General features: G+C 38.6%; 1 protein-coding gene across 1 annotated transcript; it reads left to right on the forward strand.

The window, feature by feature from the left end:
• Positions 1-314: 314 nt before the first annotated feature.
• wdr25 (WD repeat domain 25) lies at positions 315-21,622 on the forward strand. The gene is made up of 7 exons (XM_085343666.1): positions 315-376; positions 1,061-1,773; positions 7,990-8,137; positions 16,337-16,467; positions 18,088-18,258; positions 18,670-18,810; positions 21,401-21,622. Exons 2-7 carry the CDS (start codon positions 1,075-1,077, stop codon positions 21,620-21,622), a joined length of 1,512 nt encoding a protein of 503 aa, XP_085199792.1. The 5' UTR covers positions 315-376; positions 1,061-1,074.
• The last annotated feature ends 1,791 nt before the right edge of the window (positions 21,623-23,413 follow it).

A 23,413-nucleotide genomic window follows, 5' to 3' on the forward strand; every position in this document is an offset into this window, starting at 1 on the left:
CGACCTTATTCATTGGTTCCGCGGCGAATTAACCCACCAGAAAAAAAGTACTACTTTGGGAATTCGCTTACGTGAATATTACACATATAAATTTTGATATATAATTTTCAGTTCGATTTCCTACGAAATCCACGAGTTTAACTAAATGTACAGAAATATAATACGTCGGAAGACAGAGGGAGTCGCTTCAGATCCGGCTTTTTCAAAATAAGAGCTTTTAATTTAAGTGAGCGTGTTATTTCAATTGGCAAACGGTAACAGTACTTTTATGCTGAAATGCTACATTTACTCGAATTGTTTTGCGGGATGCTGAACCTAAAGCATGACTGTATTCATGCTCTGTGCCGGAAAATGTGATTATTTCTGCAGAGTACAGGTACAATAATTAAGAATACAAACAACAATTAAATGGTAGCTTTCTGTGTTTATAGTCTCTGTTAAGTTTTCAAACATAGAGGCAAACGACCATAGTTAGCTACTTTTGCTATACTTGGTGGAAGGTACGACCAGTGCTTGTCATAGAGATGTTATTAATCCAAAATTCTTACGTCAAATACCTCCAATTAGCATTCATGCTAATTATACATGCGTGGCCGTGACCGTAACTGTACGCTATCCTAAGGTGGGAAGTTGACAAACCTGCCTTTTGCTGTCTCTGTTTTGGACAATCCAAGTGTGTAATCACCGTTAATTAACACGTAATGCTAACAGCTAGCTTTTAAAAAAGCATCGCATATGATTCCGAATCTCCCAAAACATCGCTTCATGTCCGTTTTTGTTATTAATAAAATGGTCAGCAACGTGTTTACATGAATAGTTTACCCCTAGTATCTTTAGCTGGTCTCTGGGGTATTATTTTAGAAATAGTCGGTAAAGCAAAACAAATGTTAAGATTTGTTGTTAAAATTCCAGGTTAAATTATTTTAAAACCAAAAGCTGCAGGTTTAAACCTTTAAAGAGTGACAAGCATGTTTACCACCTTTAGTTGCAGGAGTACATGTAGCCACTAGATGTCACCGTCGGGCCTCTAATGAAACAACTCATGCCTCTCTGTTTTCAGATTTTCATGTGAAGATGTCTTCATTAGTGGACTATGAAGATTCAGAGTCAGAGGATGACTCGCTGGATCAGAGAGTAGAAGGAGCAACAGATTCTGCTCAAACAGAAGAAAACCAAGACACTAATATTGTCAAGGTTATACCTTACCCTGGAAGATTTGTGTCTGACCAGACAGTGTGGGAATATCAACAAAATATGGCAGAAACAAGCAGGTCTTCACTCCATCCTCACTCCCAGCCACAGAGCTTTACTAACTCGAAAAGAAGATGTGGAGGTGCAGCAGATTTTAGAAATACTGAAACATCTTTGAATTTGCCTGATAGTCAGAGGGAGATGGCATCCCCGCAGGCTCTTCCATGCATGCCACAAAGTTTAGGCAATGCTGCAAACTTGGCAAAAAGACAGCAAACTGTCCCATCTGGTGTCAGACCGTATATCCCTAAGAGGAAGAGACTTGCCACTTCAGAAGGAGTGGAGCTAAAGCACCCAGCAGAGCAAGTCCTAGGGAATCAGGCCAGAGAAAGTCAGATTCTCTCAGATGTGTCAGCAAGACTGAAGCCATATCTTGCTCAAACGCCCAGCATGACAGGGATACCCAGGAGGCTTCTGATGAGCCTGGGAGGCCACCAGGGCCCAGTCAACACAGTGCAGTGGTGTCCTTTGCCCCATGTCAGCCATCTGTTGCTGTCTGCCTCCATAGACAAGACTTTCAAGGTAAAGAAAGCTACATTTGTTTTATAAATGATGTACAATAGTGAAGCTGTGGAAATACATCAGTAGTGCTATGCTTTAAATAATGTAGACCTGATGTGTTGTTTTCTTTTATTTAAACTGTCTCATACAATTAAATTAATCATTATATTTCCCCACTTATCTTTCTGTAACAGAATAGAATTTCAGTAGAAATAGAATAAAATATGCTATTTACTCTTGGGATGCTCCAGGTCCAGTTATAGCTAACTGCTTCATAAACATTGAAACGTAGAAACTATGCAGGGTTCAACATAACAAATAACCCTGCAGCCTGGGGCCATTAAAAAAGTATGTCGGTCAAGTTGATTGGCTAGCTGCTGACACATTTGGACCAGTAATGTTGTTTCCACCAATTGATTTACCTGTGAACTGGCTGAAATGGACCCTCACTGACGAGCGTTTTTTTCTTACCATCAATATGATCACATTAAAGAGGCAGTAAAGATCACAATCTGTGCGGATAGCTTACATGTGAGAAAGGTGACCTGCTCCTAACCACAGCTGCATTAAGAAGAAGCTAAAATTTATGCAGATAAACTGATATTTAAATTTGTCAGGGGAGCTGTGGCAGCCATCCACCATCTCTCTTTGAAGCAACAAAACCTGCGGCATGCAAGTGCTAATTCAGGCTTTGGTTATATATTTTTTTTCTGATATGAATTTATAATCTGAAGACATAAATCTACTAATACATTATGCGATATGCTTATACATTCAGCTAGCAGTATATAAGTGAATCAATAATTGGCTTTTGTTTGTGGGCACCATAAAAAGTCTGATCTGCTGGTCTGTTGGCCCAGTGGAGAAAAATGCTATGTTGACAGGTTTCAGCTTTCATGTGGATATATATCACTCATCCAAAAACAGTTGTTTAATCTGCCACGAGGGTACTGTGTCCATACCTCTACAGCAGAACTTACCCAGCATGCAAGCTGAAGCTGCGAGCGCTAAGACGATACTTGCTTACCTGACATGTAGTGTAATTGGAAGAGATACAGTGTCTGTCCTGCTGCCTCAATTTATAAATATACAATGTACCACTTTCTTTAGAATCATATCTGTCACTGTGTGTTGAATATATGTCAGGGCCCATGGGCCCTGTCTCTCCTTCCCGATTTATCTCACTGTTTGTATTCTACCTCCCTCTCCTTTTCTCTGGTTCACACCAGGAAAACACTCCATCATTTCCCTGTTGTAAAGGTCAAGCAATGCAGCTAACTGCCTGCTATCGACTAAATATGTCTGTCCCATCATAAAATCAAATACTGCCCCAATATCCTGTGAGGATTTTGAATAATTAACGATTTAAATATGAATGACTATATTTGCATAATCTTACAAGTGCAGCGGTATGGTAGCCACCTCTTCTGGCACCTGGAAAGGGTTGTTTGGAACAGATGGTGGAGACTAGCAGAGGAAGGGAGGAGAAGACCCGTTTGTTTGTATGCATGGATTATCTCTTCTTCTCTCAGGCTGTCTAACCAGGCGTTTTCTGTGAAACCAGTTAATAGAAGAAGTTCTCATACTTATCGTCGAGGACTGTGACAGCATTTTGAAATGTGGAATTTCAGCATCAGACAATGAAATGAAATAAGTATTTCATTATATTAGATTTGTTGACAAATTCAGGTACTTCCAGGATAATTATTTTTTTTATAGTAATTTGATTTTTCTATGTAGAGAAGAAAAATCTTTTTCCCAAAAATATTTGAATTATATTAAATTAAATTACATTACATTTAATATAATTTTAAAAACTCAGTGAAAAGAAGAATGATCAATAAAAAAGTCAATATCTGTACTTAAAAAAATTCTAATAGGAAATTCAATTTTGCATAGCAACAAAACCGGAGCTTCCATTACTCCCATTTAAAAATAGGGTTATTTTATATTTAGATGTTTTATATTTTTTCAATGCAACTGATACAAATATAGTAACTCTGTGGCTATCTAACTGTATCCTGTGTAACCACTTCTGTAATATACAGATTGATGGATTAAGATTCAGGTCTTTTCCAAAGCAGTTGGTGTGATGTGGTGGTGATGGTGCAGAGCTCCACTGCTCCATATAAAACCAAATCGTCTGAATTTCACAAAGTTCTGCAAAAATCTATGAATCAGTCAATCTTCAAAGAAATGTTTTTTATTTGGTAAAAGTATCTGTAGTTTGAGATAACTACAAGATGGTACTGATTATTTCACCGCTTATTACATATTTAATTGAATATTCTGTACTTAAGATTTCAATTGATCAGTAAAGAAAGTAGTTGTCAGGAGTTCATCGATTGATCTGGTAATCATTCGGTTTAGGGCTGTAACCTTTCCAGAGTTCCACTTTACGATTATCATATTAAAAAAATCTAATCAAAACATATATAGAAAAACAAAAAAAAAGTAATCACAATTATACAAAATTGATTAGTGTGATTAATCTGTATCTTTGTTTATTGTGTGTTGTCTTTTTTTTTGGCAAATTCAACTCGAAATGCAAGTGAAACCACTGTTTACACAATCAGTGGCAACATGATCAAATGTGTATTTAAGATATAATATTGAGATTTCATTTTAAGTTAGCTCAGAGTGACATTAAGTTCCAATTTACTGTAAACCTTTTAACAACACAATTAATAGGAATTTGTTGGTATGCTCACAAAACACACCCAACAACACACAACACAGCACAAAACACAAGTATATGAAATCAACCTATAAAGTAGTGCAAGTGTATTAGGGGACGGGGGTGTAGCAGATCACAGCAGGGCACAGTACATACTGCCAAACAAAAAATGGTGTATTTTGTCTACAGACAACTTCAGATTAGAAGAACCTGCTTTTTTTATTTGGGAAGTGTTAACTGCCAGAGAAACAGTAACGCTCCCTGGGGTGTCCTGGTGTTGAAAGTAACAGGAAAACTGTTGAAAAAGACACGTTGTTCATGCAGTTTCTATTTTCTTATTGCACATTATTATTTATCTTTTATAGTCTTTTATGGCTTTCAGCACTTTGACCACAGCTATTGTTTACTAGTCTGGTTTAATTCAGAGGAAGGACATAATGAATGAAATCCTAACATTCACCTCTCTGTACTCAAGTTCCTTCACTGACATGCTTTTGGTTCCTGACTTGTGTTGTTCAGTCCTGTCTGTCAGACTATTATTATTATTATTATCCCAGCCGGTTTGGAGCTGATGTCACCATGGCTACAGCAGGTGTAAAGCAGCCGTTTTATGTTGATAACACGAATACCAATTTAGTTTTAATTACCAAGAGTCATTTAGGAAGCAGATTACCCCAATGAGTCATTTGCAGGGATCCGCTCTGCATGTCTGTTAAGTGGCCGGTGAAATTAAAGGGGATGCAAATAAACAAGCACTCGTTTTCAGTGATGCACAAGTCTCGCTCGGTATTGGATTAATGCAACTGTGTGCAATGAATTGTTTTGTTATGCTGTATATCATCGCTGCTGTCATTCACAGAGCTGAAGCTGTGGCCCTTTGTCAGACTTGTTATGTAGAAGTATGTTTGGTTTAATACTCTTCAGCTTTTTGGTCAGTTTATATTGTTATCAGTTGCTTTTCTCTTAGATTTCCATGCTACCTTCAGATGGCAGTGTTTCCTTAAGTGGAAGATCATTCAGAAAATAGGCTTATAGTGTTGTACAGTGAATGGGAGTAATTCCTAACAGATGCATCATGTCCATATGGCGGCTAAGCTGTCATCCCTGTTGGACAACGTCTCCCACCCCATGCAGCAGACTGTGACAGCACTGAGCAGCTCCTTCAGTGGGAGACTGCGGCACCCACGGTGTGGGACGGAGAGATTTCGCAGGTCTTTCCTCCCCACTGCTGTCAGACTCCACAACAAAGACTTTAACTGAACAAACACACACATCCACACATGTGCAATAACACTAAGTGCAATAATCTTTTCTGGCATCGTTGTATTTTTACTCAGTTGTATATAGCATTCGTATTCTATTTTTATCTTATTGTATATTTTTATTCTATTTTATTCTACTGTATATAGTATATTATTTTATTCTATTCTGTACAGCTGTGTACTGTATTTATTCTTATTGTATTCTAATTTTTGCGTCATAACTTTTGCACTGTCCACTTCCTGCTGTGACAAAACAAATTTCCCACGTGTGGGACTAATAAAGGTTATCTTATCTTATCTTATCTTATCTTATATTTAGTTTATTTCAATTAAAAACATGCCTCTGTTTCTCTCTCTCTCTGCTACTTTTCCCCCCACCCTGGAGGCATCTCTAGCATTCTGTTTGTCAGACTTCTGTCTGCTGGATTCAGATGTCGCTCTTCTCTGTCCATCTGTCTTCTTTGTGTCCTGTGGGAGCTGTGGTACACTACTTTTTACTGTGTTTCATGTGCTGCATAGAAGAGTCGTATTTAATAATGAAACACAGAGAGAAGCACAAAGGGATCTGCAGTGCTCCATAGATCTTAAAATTTCCTCTGTGGCCCTGGCAGTGCTTAGGAGCCCAAAAAATACTTCATCACCTCAGTGGGCACCAGTCCAGACCACCCACTGGATTTCAAGCTGGGCTTCAATGAGAACCTTTTTTCTTTCAGCATGTCTAGGAGAAAATCCTACTGGACCTTTTATGAAAGACATTTTATAATAGTGATTTTGCCAAGTGAACTTTTTGAAAGCCATCACTTTGACTGAAGACATCACTTGAGCAGTGTGGGTAATTACCACCTCCTTTATTTACACGCCACATTTTCACCATGATATCGTATTTCAAACCCGCAAGGTGTCACGGTGTGTAGTCATGACCACCATGACAAACAGGAGGCAGCTGGGAGCTTTTCTCTCCTGCTCTGTTTTTTATCAGAGTAAACTCTGAGAATACCAACGCATTAAAGCCATTACAGCCCAGTGGGAATTGATTTATAGGCCCACTCAGAGGTAATTAGTTTGATTAATTCATTAGAAAGGCTGTTTCTCCCTTAAAATCCTACAGACAGACCCAATTTCTATGGATGTTTTTCCTAGTTTTTCCAGCTGATCATTTCATTTCATTACAATGGAAGAGAGGTGAAAGTGGCCTATATTAAATCTTTCTCAGGTTTGCGGAGACTTCACACAGAAAAAGAGTTTGAGTTCCAAAGGACACAGCACAGGCACACACAGAATATTTTAGGTTTGTAAAATTTGTCCAAACCTGCTGCTTTTGATTTTCATCAAGCTGCTTTAAAGCTTCGTCCAATTCAGACAAAAGTCAAACAAGTACAGTCAGTTAAAAAAGAAAAAAGAAACACTTGAGCATTGATGTACATATACCATAAACCCATGCTACATGTATTCCATGTATCCATTTGTAGTTATGCGCTCACAGTTCCATACTTATTTAATATTTGTTATATATATACACACACACACACATAAAAAAGAAAAGTAAAAAAACAACTTTTGGCTTATTTTATCATTTTCAATAACAGTAATAAAATTTTTCACCTTCACTTGGGGGCCCAAAAAATGAAAACAAATAAAGTTGTCTTCTGTATGAATATCCTTTTCCAGAGTGCAGTGATACTTCCAAAGCATTTGACTTATTTGATATTCAATAGTTTTTTTTATAGCTTTACAGTATATGTGCACATTTCCCCCTTCGTGGTAGTGATGGCATTCAAGTATTTGACTTCCACATTATTATTACTATTAAACTTAACTAATAGATTTTATTGTCACATAATACATAGCTTGGTTTTGAATTTCATAACTGAGCTAAACCGCTCTAGAATGATACATTGACAGGAAGTTAACTGAATATTTGTATAAACTTTTCTTTGAATGTCAATTTGATCCAATGACCTAGGCTTCCATCTCTTTGATGTGGAGGGAAAGCACTGCATGCCAAAACCTCTGATGTATTTCCTTGTTCTTTATGTCATCAGATCGCGTAAAAGATCCAGGGTTCTTTTGTGTATCTGTATATATGTGATCATTTAAAACAACCCCTTAAGACCAAGCACAACCTACTGATTATGGATTTTGAACTCTTAGAAATTCATGCAGTCAGTTCTTGGCCTTTGAGTCTTTATTCCTGGAATGTCTTAATCTTGTGCACAGTCAGTGAAAAAACAACAAAAAAGACTGCAGTCTGGATAAGTTTGTGAGTTTGGCGTGAATTGATGTGCCCATGTCTGGCAGGTGTGGGATGCAGCAGAGAGCGGGCGATGCCTCAGGGTTTACACCTGCCATTCGGGAGCTGTGCGCAACGCCTGTTGGACCCCCTGCGGGCGACACTTTCTCACTGGCTCATTTGACAACACGACTGTGATCACTGATGTGGAGACGGGTGAGCAGCAGCAGCATTTCTTTCTGTAGTTCTGAAGAACCAAATGTCAAATAACAAACCACTGGCTTTACTTTTTCAAGTATATCACTGTGATTTTTCCCCTGAACCAAACTCAACACGAGATATAATTTTGGATGTTCCCATACACAGGCAGAACGACTGTGGTGTGTATATTACATTTACTTAATTGGCTTGAAGTATGAACCTTTGTTTGATTAGATATTTTTCTCCAACCACGTTGCTGATGTTGTGGGACAACAAAACGCCTGTGCAATTTCACTTCATGCACATTTATTGTTTCTCAAACTCTGATTTAAAGTCAGTGTAGTAATTTATGTGTGGAGTAAATTTAAATTGCCTTGAGCCTCCAGAATCTGTTATGAGCTCATTGTATGAATTGCAGAGCTACTTCTCTCTCTGTCTCTGACTCTCTCTCTATAGTCGTGACTCATTTCAGGGACAACCTTTGAAATCTGAATTCCTCGAGCAAATGTCTCTGCAAAGATGTCTCCAAGCACAGCCAAGAAATGCTGCTTTCTTGCCTTTTAATATCAAAATAAAATAGCAGGTATTTTGTTTTAATGCCCAATTTATGCTTTAGCGGGAAATCTACGTCATAACTTAGACGTAACCACAAACCCCTCTGAACTCTACAACATAACCTGACCTGCACACCCTCAGAAATGCAACTACATGTTGGTTAGTGCTGCTGATAACTATTGTGGTGTACCAAAATCCACTTGGATTTAGGCACTCCAATTCATGTCAGCTCATTAAGTTACACATTTGGAACTTGAACACAGAATTTGGCTGGTGGTTGGTGGTTCGATCCCTGGCTGCGCCATCTGCATGCCTTGGGCAAGACACTAACCCTTAAGTTGCGATGCATCCATCGGACTTGAGTGCTATGGTATAGTAGAAGTGATACATATTACTAACAAAGTTGTGAATAATTTGCAAGAATAATACATTTACTTTAGTTAGTTTCCTGCAAATCAGCCTAAAAATCTACAGTGGGACTACATTCTCTGGCCACTACATTCTCTGGTATACCTGTTCAATGGTCTTTAACAAAATACATAATCAGCAAATTACATTGCAGTGCATTTAAGCATGTAAACAGCAAGATGACATGCTGAAATCTAAATTGAACATCATGCTGCTCTGAGCATTTTAGAAATGGCTGATCTACTGAGATTCTCCCACACAGCCATCTCTACAGGTTACAGAGAATGATCCAAAAAGAAAATAACCAGTAAGCCGCAGGTTGAAAATGCTTTGTTGATGCCAGAGTTCAGATGAGAATGGCCAAACTGCTTTGTGATTTTTTTGCACTTTGAGCCACTTTGTAGTAATTGAACATCAGTTAGGCGCCACAGTCTGCCTGAGTACTTGTGATCACAGTGTACCCATTTTCTGATAATGATATTGTGCCATGTCACAAAGCTCAAATCATCGGAAACTATTTTCTTGAGCGTAACTGCAAGGTCATTGTACTCAAATAGCCTCCGTGGTCGCCTGATCTCAATCCAACAGAGCACCTTTGTTATGTGGTGGAATGGGAGATTCACATCATGGATATGTCAGCAGTTTGACACTATCTTGTCAGGATGAACCAAAATCCCTGAGGACTGTTTCCAGCACCTTGCTCAATCTATGCCATGAAGAATTCATGCAGTTCAGCAAAGTTTACCTAATAAAGTAGACGTGAGTGTATATTGAATGCCTGTAGACTGTTTCATTCAGGTGGGAGGCAGATGTCTCAAATGAAAATCTAAAATAGAAGTCTATCTGTCTATCTTTTTATCTATCAATACAAGCATGGCAGTAAAGATGATAGTAAGTCATATATACAGTCTGCCACAGTAAGACTGCTTATTGAGCAATAAGAATAGTTACCATGAATGTTCTCAAATTCCTTGTATCTGAACAGAGAGCGAGAGAAAATTTCTTTGAAGCCCCCATGGCATCTGCATCGCTAGGGTCAACACATGGCAAATGATGACTTGCTGCCGTTTTCACTTCCCCTCTAAGCTTGTCTGTCAATACTGTCAATAAAGCCTACGGATAATAGCTTGGGCAGCCCATTAAACACACAGACAGCTCCAGGAAGTGGATCAATAATGGATACATCACCACAGGAGCAGCTACCATGACCTTATACGGCAGGGGTGCCCAATCCCGGTCCTCGAGAGTTACCGTCCTGCAGCTTTTAGATGCATCCTTGTTCCCACACACCTGAATCAAATGAATGGCTTGTTATCAGGCCTTTGCCAAACATGATGGCATGCTGAAGAGGTAATCAAACCATTTGATTCAGCTGTGTTGGAGTAGGGATGCATCTAAAAGCTGCAGGATAGTAGCTCTCGAGGACTGGGATTGGGCAGCCCTGTTATACGGGATCGTCTCTAACCAAAACCATAAACAAACAAATGCTTTTGGTCATATGCAGCCAATAGCTTGATTGATCTTCATCCTTAAAATTGATATTTTAAGGATGAAGATCTGCATGAGAGCGCAATAAGGCTGCATTTCTATTGCAGCGTGTGATGAAGAAAATTCAATTTAGCTGAATATTAATGTGGGAGTTGGGAATTCCAGACCAGTTTCTGCACTACAGATGTGGTGGAGCTCAGACCAAGTCACGAACACTTTAAAGAAAATCATATTCTTGCAGTGAAAAGAGCACATGGAATAAGCTACATGCATAATTTCCCTCATAATATGTTAAACAGATTCCAACATGCATGGGGTTTGAGTTCTCTTCACATCAAATGCTTTTCTGAAATATATGGCACTCACAACTCACCGAGGTTTTAGCTTAGTTATTCTACCAGCACCCCCCTCGCCATTCATGCAGCCTATATATCAATACTAGACTGGATGATGGGATACTCAGAAAGCTTGAGTGTTTGTGATGGCAGACTCTAATCATGATAAATGTGATCTTTATGCTCTTCACGGTAATGCAGATCCTCTTAGCTGTAACAGGAAAAGCAGTTGGAGCTTTTGTGTTCAATTGAGCTCTCTTTGCAGAGGTATACTCGTCCTTGAATAAACAGCGAGAGTCTTCATGGACATCTGACTCATCATTTCACCACTGCATATCTACCCTCAGTGCTGCACTAATCATTATGTTTGCGAAGAAAAGTAATTTCCTATGCCTGTGTGTTCAGAATAGTATGTGGACCCATTTTTCCTTGCAAACCTTTGCAGTTGTTTCTGTGTCCAGTTTAATTTGTAGAACCTTATACCCACTCCCAGCGGTCCAAGGGAAGCTGTCACAGCTGAATAGCAATAGCTTGGGGTGAAAACGATATAGGGAAGGCGAGTAGGTTAAGTGGCATAATGCTAAAAGAGAAACTGAGGAGAGGAATGTAAGATAAAGAGGACTTTTTAAAGTCAGAGAGGCTGAATAGTGGAATAAATTAATTAAGTATGGATGGCATTAGTGTGAAGCCCCAGCTTTTTTTACACACTCTAACGACCGTCTTCAGAAAAGCTGATCGTCTGATGACGGTGATGTAAAATATGTTCACCTATTTACATTCTCCCACAAGTTGATGTGTCATTTCATGCAAGAAAAAAGAAACAAAATTAGATCAGAGAAAAGCAATAATACACAATAGTTGTCTCTTGTAGTGACTTCCAGCTCAGTTTAGGTTTGCATTACCTTATTTGATAAACCCAGGTGAAAGCTTCAGTAATAGGTTGGTTGTGAGATGGAGTTTCACATTAGTGCCACGGGCAGGCTTTTTTTTTTTTGTTCCAGACTGAATTACAAGGCCAATAGTGCAAAACTAAATTATTGAGTCACACTGGGGATTGGAGTCTGGGGGTCATGCAACAGAAAATCTTTCTGGTTTTCAAAACACAGCTTAGATGCTGAAATTTCTTCTCCGGCCATGCAATCCATGTAACCCACACTGTCACGCTGGGTACATTTGAAAAAGTTAGATCAATGAATAAATGCACATTTTCATAAATAAGGAAAGAAAGGGACGAAGTAGTAGCTTGCACACGGGTTAACAAAAAGTCAGATTTTGTAGTCAGTGCTCTTATTTCTTTCATCATATATAAATAAATAGAGAGGCTTTTACAATATTACAGTATAAAAAAAGATCTTTCAGCATTCTTTCACACATTTTTATTCCACTGGAATATTTTCTTCAACATATTCAGTTCATTAGACTTCATTTGCACGTACCAAGAATTAACCACCACCATATTACTGTATAATCACAGGAGCCTCAAGCGTTGCACACCAAGAGGCAACGAATGCAAAAGCACACATCCGCAGTATTATTTCCTCTAAATGCCACCAGTATTTTGACCTACTTTGAAAGCTTCATTTTAGAGTAGCAACCTACTAGGTCAACACAGGCTTTATATAGTCCCCCCCCCCCCCCCAAAGAAAATAAAACAAAAGAGCTTTCCTTCAAAAGACAAAGGATAAAGCCCACATCACAGCATTTCTAACTTACATTAACGCCCATGCACTAGTCAAGAAAAGTGAAGGACTTGGAGGCTTTGTATGAGCTTCCGTGGTGATGGCATTCAAAAGCAGCCAACACGGAGAGGGGAGCATTCCCAGCAATTCAGTGTGCAGTATTTTGCAGTTGCTCAATACTTCATTTCTTTCTATTATTGAGCTTCTTTCCTGCTATTCGAGATGATTTGCTTTGACCTACAGCGTTTAGTCATTTAACTTGTCACCAACATAACCTGACAGCTAAAAAAGAGAGGATAAAGCAAAGACATAGTATTAATTAAAAACAAGATCACAGAAACATATCCAGAGTTAAAATATCAAGGGAAAGATTGTTTCAAGCTGTTTCAAGGCCCATTAAGAAAAATAAGGATTATTTTGACCTGAAAAGCAGTGTAGGTAGAAAAAAGGTGGTGCAGAGAGTAAGCATAGTATGTCAGCTATGACATGAAATTTGTGAGAACAGTTTTTCCTACTTTCATTTAAACACTAGGTTTAAGTTTTGTTTTTGTCATTACTTCCAGTACTACGTCACAATGATTAACTAAGCAGTGGCTCACTTTAGCTTAAAGCCGTCTTGGTTAATGAAAGCTACTATGCAGTGTTGAAGGAAGTACATTAATTTTTTAAAATTAGGATTAAATTAATAAATCATGCACAGTTATTTAAGGATTTTGCTACCTTTTCTATCAAGTCCTAGGGTATGGTTGAAATGAAAAATATAAAAATAAAACAGTCAAAAATACCGCTTATTAAGTCTACATCCAAAGCATTTTTTCGGATGTGGCGTGTCAGACTGAATAATGTGTTTCCTAACCTCTGCACAAGTGCAAAGACAGCACCCATAATGAGGCAGACTCGCTGCTACTCTCTGCTCTGAAGGGCTCATCCCTGCTATCCCAGTCATCCCTAATGTCCTCTGCTCCAAGTCATCCACTGTTTGTCAGCACTACAGCACAATCACAGTTCTTTCAACAGAATAAACTATTGTGAGGGAGGGACAGATCACTGCTGTCCTCACGTATCTCCTCTCGCATGCCAGCTAATTAATCTTGCTTAATTAAAACATGATGAGGAGAATGTTTTCTCATTGTCTTGCTAAACACGAGTTTAAATCTCGATGACAGATCTTCTGAATATCGCTGTTGGTAAGCCAATTAAGCAGGAAGTATGAGCCTGATGAAACTGCCTGTTAAAACTTTGGATCAGACCAGTGCAGTCGTGAGTGAGTGAACTAGTCCCCCATTAAAAGGAGAGAAGGTCCATTTTTGGTGCAGTTTATTAGCTGTGAATCATTCCCCACTTCTAAAAAGTCTTGGTGGGAATATTGTGGAACAAGTCTATAATGAAGTATGTTTTTGTTGTGGGCTAACTGTCTAAGACTGTTTTAGATGTGGCCTTTGTTGTTTGTTCGATGAATTAATGAGAAGCCATTGAGCCCTGAGGTGCTCCACTTTGCATAGCCTTTGACAGAGTTGCTGGCTCATAGTCTTGTTTCATCGTTTTCCCAGGAAACTAATTTTTGGTTGCACCCTGTCAGGCTTAATTATATTTTAGCCCTTCGGTGTTTTTGTTTTATGTTTAAGTATGACATTTTTTAATTGACTGAGATAAAGCAGCCTCTAGCCAAAACAGTACTTTATACTCTGGTTTCTTTTCTCCACATCACATCTTTGTCAGTTTTATCTTTTTGTCTCGAGTGATGCTTAAATCCTCTCAGAAACTCATGTGTACAATGCCGCTGTCTGGAAATAGAGAGATAAAACTATCACTTAGGAAAGTTGTGCACTTTTGCAATATTTTCGATCGGTAGAAACTAGCAAGATTTTGTACTGAACACAAGAGTGCAGGTTGGCTGAAAATGAGCAAACAGTGCTGCAAGAAATAAACAGCTTGCATGGTACAGCACACTTATTTACATTTGATATTTACAACAACAAAAAAGTGTGCTATCCTGAGGATTAGCACTGCTCTTCAGCAGACAGAAATGATGCTACATTCACAATATTCAGGTCACATGGACAGAGTCTAGACACAGTGGAAGGATACACTGTAAACAACTTTCTTTATAAACAGGCTGTATATAAAAGACAGACTAAGTCTCCATGTCTAGATGTAAACAATATAGAAAAGCCTTGAAGGTGGATTCTTTCTAATGGTGAGTAGTTAACAGAAGTAATCTGACTTTATGGAAGTTTGTGAGAAAATGATCCCACTGCTCACTAGATTTATGATCTTAGTAAAAAACTTGAGTTTATGGTCTCAATTGGTAATTTTAAGTCTTGCTTAATGCAACATGATGTTCATGTTGTAAGTTAGGTTCTAATTCAGAGTAAACTATAGAGCAGGGTATAATTTAGGCATGCCTACCCTGTGATTGAAAAAAGGCTCCTGCTCGTGACACTAGGTTTCAATGCAAAAACCAGATCTGGAGCCTTCAAACCAGGAATCCACTAATCAATGGGGGACATCTTGTTGGCTTAGTCCATCTTTAATTTTAAAATATATGAACTCTACACATCTGTACAAGTATTTACATGTGGCAGCAAGCATATCTAAAATTAAAGTACATACATAGCATGTGTAACTTTTGACAGTGTGAAGTGATGAGGAAGGCTTATAGGATTTCCACAACCACCAAGCTTATCATCTTCAATTTCTGCATTTATTCTCATTTATTTAGAATGTTTCTTTAATCAGTCTTTGATTGTAGTTGTCATTTATTTTTACTAAATCTGTGTGTTACATTTATATCATGAAAGCAACTGAAATCTTTAGGATCCCATTATAAAGTAACAGAAATCGAAAACATTTTCTGAAAAATGCATTATCATAATTGGGCAGTTCTGACCATAATACATTTTTGTTAAGCAGTGGTAACAGGAAGATTCTTGGTTAAGGAGAATTAGGGAACACACTCTCCACGCTCTTGTGTGAGTTCGTATTAAACTTGTCCCTGCCTGGAAATCTTTTCTTTCCTTTACTCTTCCATCATTCCCCTGGCCCTACATTACACGCAGAGTTTAATGCTCACAAATGTAATGCATGTGTCAATGGAACTGAAACTGGATCCCCAAAATGTGCTCAATTAATAAACCAAAGAGAAGTATCTGGAAATGTTGCATGTGTGGGGTAATGCAGCTAAAATGTATGCTGGCTGTGTTTAGTTTGGCTTTGACAGCTGAGAAAGAAAATTCCTGCCATTTACCTTAATTCATATAGTCTCTTTATTTTTTGCTTGTTTTGGGACAATCAAGCAGAAAGTAAATAGTCTGTATTTACTCAGATTTATTGTTGAGCCTTTATTTATGTGTGTTTTTGATACCAGATTAATGATTAGTGATTAATCGTCCAGCCATCTTCTCAGTTTATCAGTGGATCTTTATGTCTGTGACATTTTAATGATAATGAATCAATTAAGCAATAATTCAGCAATTTTCAGTTTTTAGTTGAAGTGCTGATCTTGACATTTATAAATGTGGACGCAGTAAAGAACAGTAAAGTAGAAAAATAACAATATAACAATAACTATAATGATTAATTCAGTTAAAGAAATGTAGTTTATAATCAATCTTGACAAACCTGACACTTCTGCATTCACAAATTAGCAGCATGATGTTGTAAAGTATTCATAGTAAACATACACACACATACACAAACACAAGATTTCTGTCATGTCTTTTTAAAATCAGTCTTTTTTTCTTTTGTAGGGCAGCCAACAGTGAAAGTGGACAACGAGTTTAAGGTGATGTGTGCGGCCGTGCATCCCAGCAACCCGGAGGTTTTCCTGTGTGGAGGTTACAGTTCAGCAGTCAAGGCGTGGGACTCTCGCAGCTGCAAGGTCAAATTTATTACCCTCCTTACAGTAGATTTATCATTTTAATTTTCTGTGGGGTTTTTTACCTTCAGAAATCTAAATGAATACAGTTCAAACACATCCTCTTTGTTCAACGCTGCTACACGCTCGGTTTCACATGAGTACAAACATACGAGTCTATATTTCACTTTGTGCAATGACCCTCTAGATAATGCTTCAGCATGCATAGGGAGAATGCAGGTTATATCACTAATTGTTCAAAGCAAATTTTAATTTAATCCTGGCTGCATAAATTATTCCTGTGAAGCTGCAACCTAATATTGCTATTAAGCTTAATGGACTGTTTTATATGATAATCCTATTCACTTCTTCAGAATGTGAATGCTCACATGAATGTTCACTTGGCGAACTGAATCGTTCCCCTGCATGGTTAGACTTAATGCACTGAAGATGTTTCTGCTAGCAGGTGTTAGTATGAGTTGCGGACAGAGAGCAATCCTTAGAAAATATGTTGTTAAGGCTGTATGGTTATGGCTGCCTGTGACTCTTAACCGTTAGCTGTTCCATTCAGGATCAAATTACCCATATTGGATAAAAAATTCAAGTCAGCCACCTATGTCATAATTTTGCTGATATCCAAATGGATTCAAGAAGCAGAAAGGATTTGTGAGACTGATCTGCCACATTATGTTACAGGCCACTCAATCAGCCAATTAAATCTTTATTTTGAACATAAAAGTGCCAAATAATATATCACATTGGAAAAAAAGTTGACTATTTCCCATTTAAAAATGAGCAGGAGGAAGCAAATGCTAATTAATTCATATCCCTATCTAGCTCATACACATATGCTATAATAAAAATATATATATATATATATATATATATATATATATATATATATATATATATATATATATATATATATATATATATATATATATATATATATATATCAGGAAGAAGGAACACGAGAAGCTGGAGAAATACCAAGGGCTCAGAGAAGAGCTCGAGAGGATGTGGAGGGTGAAGGTAACGGTGGTCCCCGTGGTAATCGGAGCACTAGGTGCGGTGACTCCCAAGCTAGGCGAGTGGCTCCAGCAGATCCCGGGAATAACATCGGAGATCTCTGTCCAGAAGAGCGCAGTCCTGGGAACAGCTAAGATACTGCGCAGGACCCTCAAGCTCCCAGGCCTCTGGTAGAGGACCCGAGCTTGAAGGATAAACCGCCCGCAGGGGCGTGCTGGGTGTTTTTTTTTTTTTATATATATATATATATATAGCCAAATATAAAGTTAGAGGATGCTTTAAGCAGCAGGTAAAGGGTTAAAGGTTAAATTCTCAGTGCAGAGGAGCCGGTAGCCATCCACTGTGTAGCTTTTTAAAAAATGTTATTAATCATCAATAAATTGATACTTCAGGGTGTGCTTTATTGCAGATTGAAACCACAACATATATGTTCTCCATTGCTGGGCACTCTGTCATCATTTGACAGCAAGTCTTTACAGCTCAAGGACACGTGGAGCTGTTATCTTGCCTTTCCCCCTTAATGACAGAGGTCTAGATGTTCCTCTCCCCTGTTTATTTCTCTTCTTGGCTGAGTGCTTCTACGGGTCATCCGTGTATATGTATGTGTGTTACCAGGTGGTGAAAGTTTACCAAGCCGGCATCCAGCAGACCTTGGACATAGTCTTTCTGAGAGGCGGTGTGACTTTTATAACAAGCTCTGACTGCGTGAGCAGAGACTCTGCAGACCGCACCCTCATTGCCTGGGACTATGAGACCACAGCCAAAGTCTCCAACCAAATCTACCATGTAAGATATCTAAAGAAAAAAAAGTAGGTCTAATTACATGAGGTTTGGCTGGTATATGAAATTAAATTTATAATCTTAAGAGACTCATTTTTATTTTAACAGTTAAATTAAGTTAATAATTGTTTAATAACCTTTCTGCTTTTTTATACAGGATAACAGGATAATTCTGAACAGTTTTGAGTGTATATTCTCTTTACTCATCGGAATAGATTGAAAATGATGGTCAAAATAAAAAATATTACTACATATACACAGTGGATTGATCATAAACCTTTATACCATTGTACAAGCTTTTTTTTTATCATTAATAGACTAGTTAACATGGAGCTGACTTCACTATAAGTAGTAACAAGAAAAGGTCAAATAGTGAATTAATTTCCCTTTTCATTCTTCTTTTCATTTGGCCACCAGGAGCGTTACACGTGCCCGGGCCTGGCTCTCCACCCGCTGGAAGACTCCTTTGTTGCCCAGACCAATGGGAACTACATAGCAGTGTTCTCCTCCCAGCAGCCGTATAGAATGAACAAAAGGCGGCGGTTCGAAGGACACAAGGTCAGTATCGACTGGGGGTTACGCAGGCGTAATCCATACTGAATAGCACTGCAGTCAGATGTACACAGACACACACACACACAGAAATACAACTTCAGCAACATCCCACCCCACACAGCTTTAATTGCAACCTACATGCTTCATTGTCTTTACCAAGATTCATAGCAGTGTTTCCTCCCAAAAAAACAAACCCACCAAATACAATACAACAGTTCCACTGAGGGAGGCAACAGGAGCAGCATATGGCAGCACATTTGAAATATCACTGAAAAATGCAGCACTGCTAGTGTGGCATTTGGACTGTTGTTTACAATAATTGACAGGAAACAAATGGGTATCGCACATTCCAGGTCCATTTTTGCTTTTCTCTTTCTGGTACAGCGCTAAAAATCAACAAAAAAGAAACAACGTGGCAGAAAAGACCAATAAGACAGATGTTTCTTATAATTACCTTATAATAACCTTTGCGTTATTGTGATTATATTACTGAAAGCATTGGTAATTAGCCAGTTGCTAATTAGTTGCTATGATGACTAAAACACAGACATATCTATAATTTTTCTGCTCCTCCTACCATATTGGTAGGACACAATGATCACTTAATGGGTCTTCACCCAAATGGTGCACAAGGTTAAGCTCACGTTTGTTGTTTTACAGCCAATAGCCTGTGAATTTTGATGGATTGTGAGCCAGTTGTGCTACTACATCATTGATGACAAGGTTTTAATGCAGTCTTAACAGAAGCATTACATACTCTAACAAGAAGTTTAATACAATGAGCATGAACTGTAGTAACCCATTATTTTCCACAGGTGCAGTCTATAATTTGAAACCACTTGTTATGTAAAAATATGCACACTTGAGTCTGGGCTTTGTGCCATAAGAAATAACCAGTTGTATTACAGTAAAGTTTAGATGAAGAAGTAATGAGCTTTTATTCAGCTTAAAACACAAAGTCCAAAATTGACCCAAAAAAATACACAAAGCAGGGGTCTAGGAATCATCCAATGCAGAAAACAACAGCAGGATCTCACAAAAACACGGGGCAGAGACAGGACTATTTATAGAACAAGGACTATTTGGGGATTGGAAACAGGAGGGAAATGAGAGACAGGTGAAAGTAATCAAGCCAATCGGACAGAGTGGAAGTGAAGTCCAAAAAGTGACACGAAAGAAACGGAGCTATCGCAGCAAATCAACAGCCCTAAAATGCCTGCTGAACATGAATACAGGATTCAAACTAAACAAGGGAACACTGTAGGACATAAGCATAAAGAAAGAAAGTTAGGACAAAGGAAGGAAGGACAATAAACTAGAAGTAGGGACTCAAGCTAAATAAAGTATAATGACTGAAAACTAAGGCAACTTAGCAGGGATCGGTAATGCATAAAAGCGGAATATGGTGCTTCCAGATAGTTCTTCAACATTTAGCCTATTTCCAGATTGGATTAAATTCATATTCACCTCAAAATTCTACAATTACCCCATAATGTCAAAGTGAAAAATAATTGCTTGAAATTATTGCATATTTAAAAAAAATAAATGGTAAATGGCCTGTATTTGTATAGCGCTTTTCTAGTCCCTAAGGACCCCAAAGCGCTTTACACAACCTGTCATCCACCCATTCACACACACATTCACACACTGGTGATGGCAAGCTACATTGTAGCCACAGCCACCCTGGGGCGCACTGACAGAGGCGAGGCTGCCGAACACTGGCGCCACCGGGCCCTCTGACCACCACCAGTAGGCAACGGGTGAAGTGTCTTGCCCAAGGACACAACGACCGAGACTGTCCGAGCCGGGGCTCGAACCGGCAACCTTCCGATTACAAGGCGAACTCCCAACTCTTGAGCCACGATCGCCACAAATAAAAATATAACATGTACATGAAAACAAAAATTGAGCTCAGGTGGGTTCCGTGTCCACTGATTATCTGTCAGATTTTTCTACAACTTCACTGGAGTTCACCTATGGTAAAGTCAGTTGATTGTTACTGTGGGGTATTATTGTTCGTCGCATTTCAACAAGGGTTTAACATGAAAAACTGTGGAACACATCTAGCGCTGCGAATGCTTTCTGTTTATTCCACGGCACCTGATGAGATTTATATTTCTGGGGGTTCTTTATGCAAAGTGACGACCTAAAGTGGGTTGGTGTGGATACAGACTTGCATTTCATTCAAAATTTAAACAAGAAAATCACTAAGTAAGAAGATGAGCCCAACTTAAACATTAAAAGGTTAGAGTGTTATTCTGCTTCCTTCTGTAATCCTTTGTCAGTCAAGACTACACTTAAACTGTCTACACAAATCAAGAGTTGCCTCTGCAGTGTTTGTAGGTATAAATCAACAGTATGCAGACACCATCAGGGGGCCTGCACTCTGTCTGTAGATTTGTCCTCCCCTGGGACTTTCCCCAGTTATTTGTGACATTAAATGTAGGCAGGTAAAGGAGGATGAGAGCTGTTCTTTGATTTCCCTGTAACAATTGCTTTTTGTTCTGAAGGTTGAGCCAACACGATTCTGATTAGTTCTCTAAAATCTCCTCTGAGCCGCTATAAATGGATTGTAACATGTTTTTTGTTCTAGGTGGAGGGATATGCAATAAAGTGTGGCTTTTCTCTGGATGGAACTATCCTGGCCTCAGGGAGCTCCACTGGCTCCGCTCACTTCTATGATTATCACACAGCTCATATGCTTCACACCCTCCGTGCCCATAGCCAGCCCTGCCTTTGTGTGTCTCAGCATCCCGTCTTACCTACGACTGTGGCTACTTGTGACTGGGGCGGTCAGATCAAGGTCTGGCACTGACAACCAACTATGAACAAAGAGATTATAAACTTAAAACGTAGCTGGTTGGCCATGAGATGGAAGACTGTATTAAACAGAAACGTCATGTGCACATTTATCTTCAAGACTATAGCTTTCATAATCTCTTGGCAAAAGATAAGAAGAACTTGGCAAAAAATGCTGAAAGTCAGCAAATCTACTATCTACTGATTCATTTGGAAAACATTTTTTTACACTGACTATCTTGCAAAGCTTTCATATCATAATAAAAAAACTAACTCGATTTCAGTTGCTATGGTGTCATCTCACTTTAAGCGTTTTATTCATATTTGTCCCATCTGTTCACATCCTGTAATCTTGGTGGTTGAAATGAAAACAGTTGAAGTTACACTGTATGAGATCAAAGGAAGCTTCTTTACAGTTAAGAGTTCAAAGAGTGAACTATTGTTATGGGTTTTATCTAAAGTGGAAAAGTAGTCTAGCTGCACATATGCCCACAAAAACACCCCAGTGCTTTTATAGTCCTGCCTTTCACCCCAAATACAGCAGGGGATTTCATCATCACCGTAGTCTTTAAGGTTTTGTCAAAATAAAAATAAAAACATCTCTCCGGGTGGTTTTTAATCAGAAGTGTTTTTCATTCCACATTCTGCATACACATCACTTTTCTTATTCCCTTTTCTTCTCTCTGGCTCTGATATGACATTTCCTTTCACACTGCATCAAAGAAAGACAACCAGAGAACTAAAAAAATATGCCATCATCTGTCAAAGCATTGCCAAGTTCTCCCAGAGTCCTGCCAGTCAACAGCAGAGCATTGAAGTGCAGAAGCTTGTGATCTTTATTCAGTATATATAGTAGAAACATCCTTATCCTTGTTTATAGGGAAAAATCTAATGTGTAAATAGTTTCCCCTGTTTTGTAACGCCTATGCTTATTTTACCTCAGTTAATGATACAGAAAGCATCATTGTAGTTGTCTTTAAAAGGCCCCTAAATGATTTTTAAAGCAGTTTTTTTAATTAATCTGCATCTACATACATAGTCCACCGTAAGAATAAGAAGAAAGAATGCCATCCTGTGGAAAAACATACTGTTCCCTTACTACTTCCATAGGAAATAAAGTAGAAGCCAGGTGCTGTTAATCAGATGAGTTAATGATCAGGAAGTGCGACCACCTCAGTAAAAGCCCAAGAGCTACTACTAAAAGTGACGTGGCAGCATGACGTCTGGCACAATGCTCTCTATAAAGATGGGACCAAAGTGGAGAAGTTTGGCTATAATGCAGAGCGCCATGTTTGGTGAAAACTAAAGAAAGCATATCAGCATGGTGGTGGAGGCGTAATGATTTGGGCTCGCTTTGCAGCCACTGGACCTGAGGAGCTTACAGTCAATGAGTCGACCAGTATTCTAGAGTCAAACAAGAAGCCATCTTTGTCAGATGACATACAAGCCATGCAACAATGATCCCAAGCATACCAGCACCAGAATGGCTGAAAAAGAAAAGAAGCAAGGTGTTGCAATGGCCCAGTCAAAGATTGAAAGATTGAAAGGCTGCAGTGGCACCTTAAGAGAACTGTCCTTAAATAAAAGCCTGCAGACCTTAAAGAGCGGAAGCAGTATTAATATATCAGTCCCTAACAATGAAGTGAGAGACTGATAAAGTTGCACAGAAAACTGTTATTTCAACTTATTGGTGCTAAAAGCGGTTCTGCAACTAAATGTGATAATTAAGCCGGTTAAGGATTTGTTATAAAAATTTAAAACGGTCCCCTACTGTGAACCACCAGATGGTGGTAGAATAAATTACCTA

The sequence above is a fragment of the Diplotaxodon limnothrissa genome, linkage group LG19 (genome assembly GCF_057381915.1).
Source record: "Diplotaxodon limnothrissa isolate DT_005_m linkage group LG19, D_limnothrissa_male_GT1.1, whole genome shotgun sequence".
Lineage (NCBI taxonomy): Eukaryota > Metazoa > Chordata > Actinopteri > Cichliformes > Cichlidae > Diplotaxodon > Diplotaxodon limnothrissa.

What these genes read in the sequence shown, in the direction of transcription:
- wdr25 (XM_085343666.1), top strand. Translation starts at nt 1,075, where the DNA reads ATGTCTTCATTAGTGGACTATGAAGATTCAGAGTCAGAGGATGACTCG. An exon ending in GATCACTGATGTGGAGACGG is followed by an intron (nt 8,138 to 16,336) that starts GTGAGCAGCAGC and finishes TTTCTTTTGTAG; the next exon opens with GGCAGCCAACAGTGAAAGTG. An exon ending in TCTCCAACCAAATCTACCAT is followed by an intron (nt 18,259 to 18,669) that starts GTAAGATATCTA and finishes TTTGGCCACCAG; the next exon opens with GAGCGTTACACGTGCCCGGG.